The sequence below is a fragment of the Archocentrus centrarchus genome, chromosome 16, assembly GCF_007364275.1.
Source record: "Archocentrus centrarchus isolate MPI-CPG fArcCen1 chromosome 16, fArcCen1, whole genome shotgun sequence".
In the NCBI taxonomy this organism is placed as follows: domain Eukaryota; kingdom Metazoa; phylum Chordata; class Actinopteri; order Cichliformes; family Cichlidae; genus Archocentrus; species Archocentrus centrarchus.
Window position 1 is genome coordinate 24,203,015 of NC_044361.1, and position 12,712 is coordinate 24,215,726.

Sequence of the window (12,712 nt, forward strand, 5' to 3'; positions counted from 1 at the left end):
TCAAAGTATGTCTGCGTGACATGTTTTTACATGAAAAAAAAGGAAACATTTCCTGGCTTTCTAACACTGATGCTGGCAACTTCCTTTTTTATATGCACAAAAATGCACACATACCTACACACTCAGTCACACAGTGCTTTTTTTCTTTTTCTTTTAGGAAGTAGCGCTTTTAAACAATTGCATTCAAAGCCCTGTCAAGGTCACTCCAAGTTCTGATTATTCTGCTGTAAAAACAGGGCTGTAGTTAATTCTTACCTTCACGTATAAACTTGACATTTTTAGTGCAGAGGACCAATTTGAATAATTCACACCACAGCAGGAGTAACTCTCCCATATCTAACTCTTAACAAGACTTAATTTATTTCATAAATACCACATGGGTGTTGCTTTGTCAAGTATCTCCAATCTGCATTCATCTGGCATAAACTGCTGTACCCATGTGGCAATGCAAATTAGAGGTATTGCACCAATCCTGTTACAAAACTGCTGGAGTCAGAGGACCACTTGCTGCCACCTGGTGCCCATTGTTTGTTCTTACTCGTTTTCTGCTGTAATAATGCACAGCCAACTTTGCATTGTTTGAGTAAAGGTCACATTTATTTTTTTTCCAGGGGGACATTCCTCAGCTTGAATACGTAACAAAATGCATGAAAAGAGCAGATAGAGAGATATTCACATATTCAACAGTGACAGCTGTTGAAACTCTTTAAGATTTTCACTTTGTAGTAATATTACAATTTTAATTAATTCAAGGGACATTGTGGACAAACACCCAACATTTATTGCTTGAGGTTTTGCTATTAGAGGTTTGTGTGTGTGTTTGTGCACACGAGGTCCATGACAGGGTGTCCCAAATGGGCCTTCTCCCTTTCCTTAAGTGCTTCCTCCCTGGAACATGTGGGATTTTAAAGAGGAGACTCTGGGGCGGTGGGTGGCTTCACTTCTTCTTCTCTTGCTTGTCATTGTACTCCAAGAAGAAGTCGTTACAGGCAACAGTGAGAGCTCCAATGAGTATGATGAACTCTGTAAAATCTACCTCTCCGTCATTGTTGGAATCCAGGTCTCCCATAATCTTTTCCACAGCTTCCTTATCCTGGGCATTCTGCATTTGTGAAGATACAAAACAAAAACATGGTCTTTTCTATACACATAACTTATATGTGCATCTTGCCTCCCTAAGTATGAGCATGATCTTTCTTACCCCAAGATAGCTCCCAAGCTCTGTGGTAAGCATCTCTTTGAGTTCAGCCTTGCTCAGTGTATATTTGTCCCCCTCATTTCCAGAGTACTTATGGAAGGTCTGGATCATGAGCTGCATGGCATTCTCCAGGGTGGAGGCATTCTCTGAATTAGGCAAAGACATTCTGGAGCAGGACACAAGGGTGGGTTTAAAATACAGTAAGAGCAGTTCCTGTCAGTACTTGTGCTCTGTCTAGCATGGAGGATCAGGCCAAAGCAGAAAAATCAATATTGGTTAAAACCTCTGTCTTTCATTATCTGTTTTGTGCTCTAATGCATGTGCAAATATGCATTTGAATAAGATGAATTTTGCAAAGAGTATTTGGTCAGAAACCTTAAATAGCTTACATAGTTTCTTCATCATGCCCCCCCCGGCCCCAGTTAGATTACGCTACAGATAAACTCATCCTGCTCTGCCTCTGTTTTTGGACTTCTGGGAGTTTGGACATAGTCTGCAGCAGCCGGACATGTGAGCCAGCTGATAAGAGTGAAATTCTAAGCTGGTTAAACAGCTGAACCGCTGGAGAAGATGTAACCAGGACACACAGAGGCAACCTGATCTGGCTTTTACTTTAGCTCCACCGGATAGCAGAAAACACCACAGACAGGTGTAAGTCCTTGCCTTTCTTGAACCTCCATCACTTCTGAACCGTGAGGACTTCTCCTAACTGCCAATCATGGCTTGAAATAGTCTTCTTGTGGATTCTAATTTCCATTTCTAATTTCAGCATAGGAAAATGGCTAGAAATGCATTTTGGGCAGGACATGTCCCACTGGGGTCCAGTTAACAAGTCAAATTAAGGTTTCATAACTTATCAGTGAATAAACTGAAAGCTCTTCCTGCCCTTGTTATTTTGCATGAAGACTTCCAGCAAGTGATCAACTTACAGCCAGCATGCACTAGCAGCATCTGTAACAGTATGCAATGATAAGTCAGAAAAAACACAACAGAGAAATGTGGAGGCACAGTTGTCATGTAGAAATCTGTCCCTTACATCCTCTGGTTCTTACCTGAGTGGAGGATGAGTGCTGGTCTGTTGTTCAGGTGCAGAGAGAGGAGGTAAAAGCAACTGATAAGAAGGATGAGGACTACAGCATCTTAAATACATCCGTTACTCCACCCATCCCACTTACCCCTTCCTTCTCTCTCCCTCCTACCTCCTGTCGCCCCTCTCCTATCCACCTTCTCTGTTTACACATCAGACACCTGCTATCCGCTAAACGGACACACATAATATCTGCACACAGCTACAGAAAGACTTTAGGTAAATGAAGGTACTCATGATATGACCACAAGCTGCACCTGCCAGTAATATGCTCTAATGTGGTTTGTTTCTCAAAGAAAACTCCAAATATTCATATGTTATCTAAAACCAACCTCGTGTTCCAAGCACTATGAACTGTGGTGCAGTGACAGTGACATATTACTTACCATGTTGCAGGTTGCTATTGAGATAGTGGATTACCCTGCTACTCTGTTGTGCAATCGCTTTGAACTTCATGTCAAAACACAAAAAAGGAAATGCTTAAAATACTGCTATACCAAGGCAAAGATCAATAACTCCATAGCTTTCCAAGTGTGCCTGGTTTCAACCAGCAAAAAACAATCTTGGGATAATTGTAGGGGTTAGATGTTCACTGGAGGAGGGAGGTGGGTGGGTGGGGTTGTGCTTGTTACATTATCCGAAGGATCAGAGTGGCACAAATGAATGGAGCCATCGCACCTGGCAGTCATGCAGAGAAATCCCCACACAAAGGAGAACATGACAATGCTGACACACACACACACACATACAGGAACACTTTCACAAACCTATTCACACCTTTGACTCCAAAACACACCATGGTCTGCATGACGAAAAGCACAACTACGCACACATTTGAACAGGAACAGAAACATTCTTGAAGTAGTTGTAGCCACACTTTAGGCTTAAAACCACACAACATGCTTGCACAAACCATGTGGAGAAAAAAAAAAAGCATAACTAAGAACAGAGAACTGGAACAGAAACATACTTTAAATAGTTCATGTCAGTCATCCACCAGAGATGGAGCCAGCTATATAATGAAAACAGTGGGGGGGCCAAATAGCATGAAAGTCATGCATTTCTAAATGAATGATCTACAGGTTCATATTTAAAATTAAACATTAAAGCTTTCATGTGACGAGATCATGACAGGTCTGTTTTAAAGTGCGGTGATGGTGAAGCATCCTCTTTTTAATGTGTCTTTGTAGCAGTATATTGTGTCAGTGAAGGGGTAGCATGGTGTGCGTGCATGTTTGTATGGACCAAATGTATAGTGTTGCAGAGCGGAGGATGGTGCACAATAGGAAGTGTAGTCTGTATATCAGGATCGAGTTGCAATAAGTGATGCAGCTAAAGGTTCCTGAGTTTGACTAGTCAGGGATGTCTCGGCTATATTTAGCAAGTGCTGCTGGTATCTGTGGAAAGGAGCGGTCATCATTCGATTAGTGGCTGCGGGACAATGTTGAATCATGACAGAGAAATCACTGTACTTACACGGCAGTTCTCTATGTGTAGAGTGGGAAAATTTAAATGAAGGTTATAAGGTGGAATCAGCAAATAGACACAAGTGCAACAGCAACCCCCACCCCCACCCCAGAAAATGCATCATTACAATTTTAATATAAAGCTTTTATTTTGAGAATATTGGTATAAAATGTAGAATTGGTATAAAAAAAAAATAAGACCAGCTCAAAGTCCTTCAGTGACAGTGTTACTACATAAAGGTTGACCTGAACAGACATTAAGATCTAGAACAGCTGGTTAATTAATTATGGACTGGTGTAAAAATGTATACATGATGAGTGGAATGTTTGGAAACGAAAAAAATGACAATGACAAAGCTCAAAAGAAAAAAAAAAAGGAAGGCTAATTGAAGATTCTTTCCGAGCAGCGCAGTTTCCCGGGTATTTACGATGCGTCTGGATTGCACCCAGTCTTGCGCTGACTCATGGAGTTAGCCACGTAACCTATCAGATTAAGGTATTCCTCAAAGCTGACCTTTCCATCACTGTTGTCATCCAGTCCCTTCAACATCTCCTTAACCGCAGAGGTGTTGTTTGTATCCTGAATAAAATGAAAAGAAAAAAGCCAAAGGGGCATTAAGGAGATCAGAGATATTACAACTGCTTATAAAAATGTTCTAATAAACTGGCAGAATAATGGACAACCAAAAAAAACGTTATTTACTTCCATGACACCACCGAGGTTTTTCTCCAACAGTTTCTGGAAGGATTTGCTGTCTAGGTTCTCCTTCCCCTTGGAACATTTAGCAAACGTGGTCACCAATGTAGAAATGGCCGACTCCATATCGCTATAAGAGGGGGAGGCAAGGACAAAACAGAAGCAAAAGTTTAGGAAGCCACAAGGACAGATAAGGACATATCTTAGAAACTCAGACGCTCAAAAATTATGCCGTGAGATACATTTTTCCATGAACTCTGATAATATGAAAATGCAAGAATTTACACAGGGCACTGAGGGACATTTCATATTGAACTTTTAATGGTTCATTTGGTTCCGACTGCAAAAAGGAGACGTGCACGACTGACTGGTCTTTTATTTTGTACATTCAAATTATACAGCATATTATGATGTATGCAAATTGAGAGACATTACATTTATAATATCACATGATTTTTTATTTTTAAAAAAGGCTAGACACAGAGATACAAACAGAAAATTACTGTCCAACATTATAACATCACAAGAACTAGATCACATCTTGAAACTGCATACAAATTGGTTTATGTAAGTGTCAAAAATGTGAGAAATGTGAGAGACGCAATTGACGTCAGCATAGAAGAGGAAGCGAGGGAATGGGGAGTGAGGATGGGACCCAGCCTGGAGGCTGGCTGAGGTAAACACAGTGAAAGAGAGGGAGTGAGGGAAGGCTAAAGAGAAGGGGAGTCTCTGAAGGTAAACACAATGGGAGCTGTGATCTCTGACGGTGGACATCTGATCCCCAAAAGCAAGCAGGAGGCTTCAAGTTCAGATTACTGCCTAATGCCTGCCTGCAGCAGCACACTTTACCACACACACACACACACTGTAGGAAAAGTATGAACTGAAATATGTCACCCAACTAGTCAAACAAACACTGATGAAAAAAAACAAAAAAACTGAAAGCAAACATCACATGCTGCTATTATTGAGAGAACCAAAAGGAAAATATTAATGAAACCTAAGGCTATTAAAAAAATTTAACACTTGTACACATTGGAAATATGATGGAAAGTTAAAAAGCACACCAACATTGATCTGTTTTGAGCATGCAACTGATTAATTCCATTAGGCTTTAAAACAAAAAAGCAGACACAATAATAAAGGCAGTGGTTAAAGTATTCACTCATCCATCCAAATCACTGAATTTAGGTGCACACTGCCACTGGACTCTAGAGCAGTGCTGACATGTTCTCTGGAGTAACAAATCACACTTATCTATCTGACAATCTGATGGATGAGTCTGGGTTTGGCAGTTGCCAGGAGAACGGTACATTTCTGACTGCACTGTGTAAAGATCGGTGGAGGGGGGGCATTATGGTGTGGGGTTGTTTTTCAGGAGTTGGGCTCGGCCCCGTAGTTCCAGTAAAAGGAACTCTTACGAAGACCTTTTGGACAATTTCACGTTCGCAAATTTGTAAGAACAGTGTGGGGATGGTTCCTTCCTGTTCCAACATGACTGCGCACCAGTGCACAAAGCAAGGTCCATAAAGAAATGGATGAGCACGTGTGGTGTGGAAGAACTTGACTGGCCTGCATAGAGTCCTGACCTCAACCCGATAGAACACCTTTGGGATGAATTAGAGTGGAGACTGTGAGCCAGGCCTTCCTGTCCAACATCAGTGTCTGACCTCACAAATGTGCTTCTGGAGGAACGGTCAAAAATTCCCATAAACACTCCTAAACCTTGTGAAAAGCCTTCCCAGAAGAGTTGAAGCTGTTATAGCTGCAAAGGGTGGGCTGACGTCCCTGTAGATTAAGAATGGGATGCCACTCGAGTTTATATGTGTGTGAAGGCAGATGAGTGAGTACCGACTAACTGGCTGCACCATGTAAAACACAGCTGCGCCGAGAAGCCATACAACAAACTTGTTTTCAGCGTGACCAAGTGACTCGATCAATCAGATATCAAAAAACAAAAATACTGTTCATTCTCAAGTGAGCTGCCAATGTGTGCTAGTCATTCAAAATGCAATGCACCAAGAAAATGAAGGATCTGCTCACAGCTGCAAAAGATTACAAGTAATTGTTTGTGGTTTTAAAAAAGAAGAAGAAAAAAAAAAGATCTGGGGCCACGTCAGAGCCCAGTGCCTCTAAAAAAAAACCAACCAACACCCCCCCGAGAAACAAAACAAAGAAATAACCATGGCAATTTGGCTGAAGCATACAATTACTATCCAGATTAATCAGAGAGATTTTCAGTTATTTCCTGCTGCATGTGCACATTGCTTCCAGACACAATTCGGCCAGCACAGGGGTCTTTCTAGGTCACTCCCATTTAGTTTTCTCTTGTCTCAACAAAGTAGAATTCCAAGGCAACTGCTTGCAGCAAACAAAAGGCCTGAATGAAAGCTGGAGATACTTGAGTAGCATTGATAAGTATCACCAGCAGTGTGGGGTGAGGCCTCGCTGCAGGATTTCCAGTGTGTATTGGAAACTACCACGAGGCAGCGGGAGCCACTGGATGGGTAATAACCATGGGTGCCTGAGGTGATGTTGTTGAAGTAACTGTAGAAGCTGGTAATCTCCCATCTGACACTGATGTCACACCTCAGTGCTCACACTACCCACCTACTCTGGCCTATGTGCCCATGGACATGCGGAAAGACAGAAACACAAACACACACACACACACACACACACACACACACACACACACACACACACACACACACACACACACACACACACACACACACACACACAGAAACACACTCATCTAAAGAAGGACAATGCCAATTAGGACTTCTCTTGCATTAACCTAATTACTGGGTGAACGAGAGCAGGCACCCAAACCCTGGATTTTGTTTCACATCTCCCTGCCATGCCAGCACACACACACACGCACACACAACTCTATTTAACATGCAAGTTACCATCTGTCATGAGCATCCTGCTCATCATTGTTTAATAAGTTACTATAATTGTCCTAACACCTTCCTGACATCCTCCACGATTCAAACAGCAGAGGACCAGGCTGTGTACAGGCCATATATCAAAATGCCTGACAGCCACAATCCATTAGCATCTCCTCTGAGTGTAACAAGATAAGAAGAAAACCAAGAAGGCCCCAGTAAGAAATGGAGACATCAGGGCCACAAAAATACAAAACGAGTAGAAAGGAACATGCGGTAGGGTTTGTCTGATAAGGGCAGGAGGTGGCCTGGCAGGGAGCGTGTACTGACGACTACTGTGACTCACGTACAAGCTCATAGTACATGCACATTCAGACTCTGAGGGTGGAGATTGTGATTAGAAAGACTGGAGACAGGTCAGCAGTTGCAAAACTGAAGCAATCTGTCTTCTTGTGATTTTTCAGTTGCAAAAAGCTACAGATTGTAAGTTAACCGAAGAGCAAGATATTCCATCTTTTTCAGTTTTAGGTGGCGTGAGGTTGCAACCAAACGCAGACACGAACCGCATTTTTAAAAAAGTCTCATACAGGCATTTGAACAGGAACAGAAACATACTTTAAATAGTTCACTTCACGTATCCAACAGACTTTGAATGGAAACAGTGAGAGTCAAAATTTATGAAAACTGCAAAGAGCAAAACTAAAGGCCATGTTTGAACAAAAACTCTGTATCATAAATTGTCTGTTTGCGTGCACAATGATTGCATAGCAAGTGGAATAAAAGCCTGAGTGGAGCCCGGTTCATTTTGGTGGCAGTGTTTTAGGGGTGTTACATATGACACTTTTCCACATTTTACACAGAGTGGTTCAGTAGCTGCCAATCTGCTTGTCTGCTTGGATTATCATCAGTACGATAACAGAAAGGCTAGATTTTCCTGGTTTTCATATCTTCAGAGGTCTAAAGCTACAAAATCATCCAGCAATTCACAAATGAAAAAAATAAGCAACACCTATCAGATGCATTAATTAAGAAAATTATGACTTGTTTTCTATCATCAGTTTATTGTCACATGCAGACCACTAAGGTCTCTAAACATTACACATATTGTGGCTACATTAAGGGTAGCTCCCGAATTAACGGAATCACATGAATATTGAACAGACGTCGGTGACTAATACAAGTAATGTGAGTGCTGAAACCAGATGAGACTTGTCATGTGCAAACCAGTTTGAACCCAGTAGGTCCACCTATCCCACCCCTCAGTAATCCACCAAAGAAGACAAACTGCATAGGAAAGCTTCCCATTTCAGACCAAACCAATCACTTTTTTTTCTTCCTGCGATTACACTCGACGTGAGCGTGGATCTTTGTGGGTGATCTGCTCCACCCTGGTCGTGTTGTTTGCACTAGGTGTGACTGACTCACTTCCCCCATGAGCATACCTATCATCGCCCAGGTCACCATTTCTTCTCCGCTTCATTAACTACACCAGATCGAAGCCATTCGAGTCCCACTGGTCTTATCATAACGTTAATAATTCAGACTGATAAGAGCCAAATCTGACTGTCGTTACAACGATCACATTATGATTGCTTAACGGGGCGACAACGGCCTCGGCGCACACGCCAAAACTAGTAGGCGCCGCGCGTAACGGAGATATTAGGGGCTTGCCCGTGTCCCACATTTGCATTTAGCCCTAACTAATTCTGACAATTTGTAGAGTGACCACAGGCAGGAGTGACACACAGCAAATAAATAAGTAAACGTGACTCGAGACTCCGGTTTCTCTGTAAGTGTAAAGGGATTGGAATTAGATTACCAAGAGGGCGAACCCGATCCCTGTGGCCACCAAGCTTGGTAATGACAATAGGGAGGCTGGCACATAATACAAAATTGATGACACGGTGCAGAAAATAAGTTAAACTTTTACATTTTCTAGGTTGCGTAGAAAAGATTGAACTCAGCCTTAAAAAAAAAAAACCCTAGTGAATGTATTACTGTGGTCCTGTATAAAATCATTAATGGGAAAAAAAACACACTCACCTTCGAGACAGAGAACAAAAGACTAAATTATCTCAGGAAATGCTCTGCTTCTTTCTTTCAGATCCTCCTCTCAAGGCTTGCTCTAGATTAACCAGCTACGCATATCTTTTCCGTGATTTAACTTCTGACTCAAGCCAGCTTTTTTTTTTTTTTTTTTCTCACTGTTTTAGGGCGTGTGCCTGAGAGAGGAGGAATGTGGAAAGAGGCGCAGCTTGAGCAACTCGGGAATATTTTCTTAACAAAGATTTCCGTTGTTCCAGAAAAGAGTCTCCAAGGTGTTTTTCATAAACACTTTCCGTTTCTGCCTCTACGTTTTCTACTCAAACATGCAACTCTGCGATTTTTTTCTATTATTATTAGAATAGATTTTTTTTTTTGGCCCAACACACGCTTTCTCTCAACAAGTAGCAACAAGTGCGCGCTCATGTTTAAGTGCGCGTGTGTTCAAAGCCTTACTAACAGACTGATGCATTCAAACCACACCCTGAAACTCGTTCAAAGAGTGGAAAGATGGAGTTCTGCAGCAAAAAACAAAACAAAAAAACCCACAAACTGATTAACATATGAATACCTAGACAGAAAGGAACACTGAACAATGCTTTTACATATTACTTAGATTTCATTTATAAGTTCAAATCTTTCCCTACAACACCACACCTCTGCTGGTGTCCGGAGGGGAGATGATGATTACCAGGAATTAGGAAGCCAGGACACACACACACACACATACTCAGAGCCGGTTGTGCTCACGGTAGTATGATGAAACTGCAGAATAGGAATGCAATGTCTTAAAACTGTGTGTGTGTGTGTGTGTGCGCGCGCGCGCCCGCGTGTGTACAGGGATGTGTTCTAACGCTGTTTAAACTGTTTAGTATTACGTGAAAAATTACTGAATTTGCCTAACAGTGTATTGAAAGATATGGGGGGTGGAAAAGAAAAATACTATTGATTAAAATCTACAGTACTCTGAAGCTGAAGCAGGCTTTAGGGTGTTTTCCATTTGGCTGATATCCCGTTTTTTTTAAAAAACTGCATGGCACATAGGCGACACAGTAACACACATGGAACTGCGAAAGAGTATCCGAGGACACTCAATTGGCTAAACCCCCCATGCTTGCTTGCAAGTTGCCCAATCAGCTGCCAGAACCCCAAGAAGTTGCGCTCTTCATCATTGTTCTTGTCCAATGAGCTCATAAGTTGGTCAATAGCAGCAGGGTCGCCAGCATTCTGCGGGAAAACAGGAAATCACATGTATCCAATATTAAAAATAACCCTCACAGTCCATGGTCGATGCAAAAAATTCGATTAACACTAGTCATGTGTATGGAGCGAGGAGTCAGGGGCAAGCGGACCGCACTGGCATGCACAGCAGTTAAAAAAAATCATGCAACATCAGCAGAAGTGGTTTGGCACAAGACTCTATTGACTCTGTCACCATCTAGTGGCCGCTGCGATTATTTCAACTGTCGTGCAAGAAGAAGCATGTGGAATTTTCCACAGTGGGGTGAAGCAGGACTTTGTCCTCTAAACATTTAGAGAACAAGACAATCTCAAAAAGACAAGCACGAACTCTCTGAAGGGCAGCAACTCTTTATTTTTATGTATTTATTACAAATTCACAGTGTAACGTTTAACATGAAACATTGGAGAGAGAGTAACATCCTGTCCCAACATGAGATCATGTAACTGCTCCTTTATGGTCAAGGCCACAGGCAGGAGTGTTGTTAAATGACTCAAAAGTACAGTAAGACTACAACTATTAAAGACAGCCTGCATAAATGACTAACACTTAATAACATGATCATCCAGTGGTTGAGATCCAAACACAGCTCCCCCTTTAAGAAAGTTACTTTGGTGACAAAAAAATATTTTGAGCAAACTGAATCTCCCTGATTATACTGTAATAATGTAACTGCTCTCAAATAATGCCTTTCAAACTGATGTCTAAGTATGGTCCTATTATGGTTCTGGTCTTTTCATTTCAGCACAGTCAGAGTATGAAAAGTGCTAATAGTTATTTTTCCAACTCTGCAGCATAAATCAGCATATTAACTGTTCATATGTATAGATTATATTGAACCAACTGTCAATACCCCCCTCCAAAAAACCCCAGAGTAACTGGATAAATATATCACAAAATTTAATAGCTACTACATAAAGCCCCCAGCCTGCTGTTATGTATTAGATCAATGAGTCAACTGCACAAATGAAATGAATACACAAGTACTGTGCACTGCTTTTCTTTGTAAACTTACCTTGACAAAGTTAGGGAGCTCTGAGGAGATTAGTCTGCAAAACTCATCTCTGCTCAGTGTGTCAGAGGAACCATCAATGCTGGCATAGGCCTTGAACCAGGACACCAGCACATTAAAGGCCAACTCCATCACAAGCTGGAAAATAGAGAGAAGAAAAAGAGAGCTGATCAAAATGATGACATTTCCCCAAATATATCAAATATTGAAAAGAAAATACGTATGATGAAGTTCAACAGAATTCTAAACTAGAATTTGAGCAGGAATAAAAGATACTGGAAATTCACCAGATGCATGTGTGTCGGTATTTGATGAGGACACGATTCGTTCTCCTTTCGCAGCCTGCCTTTGATGGGTTAAGAAGATAAATCATTGTAACTGGTAAAACTCTAATCCATATTTCCAAAGAAACCACAAACCTTTTTTCCATGACGTAACTGTGTTTTCAGATGCAAGCACAGCATGCAACCAGTCTTTGAAGAGGGATGGATTACTAGATGCTTCATCTCATTCAGGAAAACCCCAGAGAGACTGAAAATTGGAGTTAGGAGAGGTTAATACTAACATTTCGCAATGCCTGTGGACATGGTGCTCAGTATTTCTTTTTTTAATCTTTTTTTTTGTGGGTCAGCCCAGTGCACAGACAGTTGATTTACTTTGCTTCGTGTGAGTATGAAAATGTGGGTAGAATGCTGTGGAGAGCAAAAAGTACAGCAGTACATCAGGTATATAATTATACTGTCTGTATATGGAAACTTTTGAATGAGGATGAGAATGAGGCACTTGGGTTTTACCTCATAAAGCTATTTTTATTTAAAGACTAAAGCTCTGACAGGATGTGCACAATTGGCATATTAGGGAGGCAGTTAGCACTAACAAGCACATTGGCTTTATCATCCAAATATCCCCACTTCTAGTTTTTGTTTCTCAGCTGTATGACACACACCCAAACACACATATCTTTATCCCCTTATACTCACAACAGCAGTATTTAGTTCTCCCTCTTCCATTCCCTTGGCCATCATTGAGGAAGGAGAGTGTGGCAACTAACTCAAAATAAACGGCTTAGCAAGGG

General features: G+C 41.4%; 3 protein-coding genes across 3 annotated transcripts; all 3 read right to left on the minus strand.

Moving 5' to 3' along the window:
- Positions 1 to 754: 754 nt before the first annotated feature.
- Positions 755 to 3,187, minus strand: s100t (S100 calcium binding protein T). Its single transcript, XM_030749155.1, has 3 exons — positions 2,251 to 3,187; positions 1,202 to 1,364; positions 755 to 1,102 (listed from the first exon to the last, which is right to left on the minus strand). Exons 1-3 carry the CDS (start codon positions 2,346 to 2,348, stop codon positions 938 to 940), a joined length of 426 nt encoding a protein of 141 aa, XP_030605015.1. The 5' UTR covers positions 2,349 to 3,187; the 3' UTR covers positions 755 to 937.
- A 691-nt stretch (positions 3,188 to 3,878) lies between these two features.
- Positions 3,879 to 9,544, minus strand: LOC115793946 (protein S100-A16). Its single transcript, XM_030749163.1, has 3 exons — positions 9,386 to 9,544; positions 4,455 to 4,578; positions 3,879 to 4,331 (listed from the first exon to the last, which is right to left on the minus strand). The coding sequence occupies exons 2-3, from the start codon at positions 4,572 to 4,574 to the stop codon at positions 4,176 to 4,178; spliced, it is 276 nt and encodes a 91-aa protein (XP_030605023.1). The 5' UTR covers positions 4,575 to 4,578; positions 9,386 to 9,544; the 3' UTR covers positions 3,879 to 4,175.
- Positions 5,823 to 12,143, minus strand: LOC115794041 (protein S100-A11-like). Its single transcript, XM_030749269.1, has 5 exons — positions 12,091 to 12,143; positions 11,925 to 11,979; positions 11,641 to 11,775; positions 10,447 to 10,612; positions 5,823 to 5,875 (listed from the first exon to the last, which is right to left on the minus strand). Exons 1-5 carry the CDS (start codon positions 12,141 to 12,143, stop codon positions 5,823 to 5,825), a joined length of 462 nt encoding a protein of 153 aa, XP_030605129.1.
- Between the last annotated feature and the right edge of the window lie 569 nt (positions 12,144 to 12,712).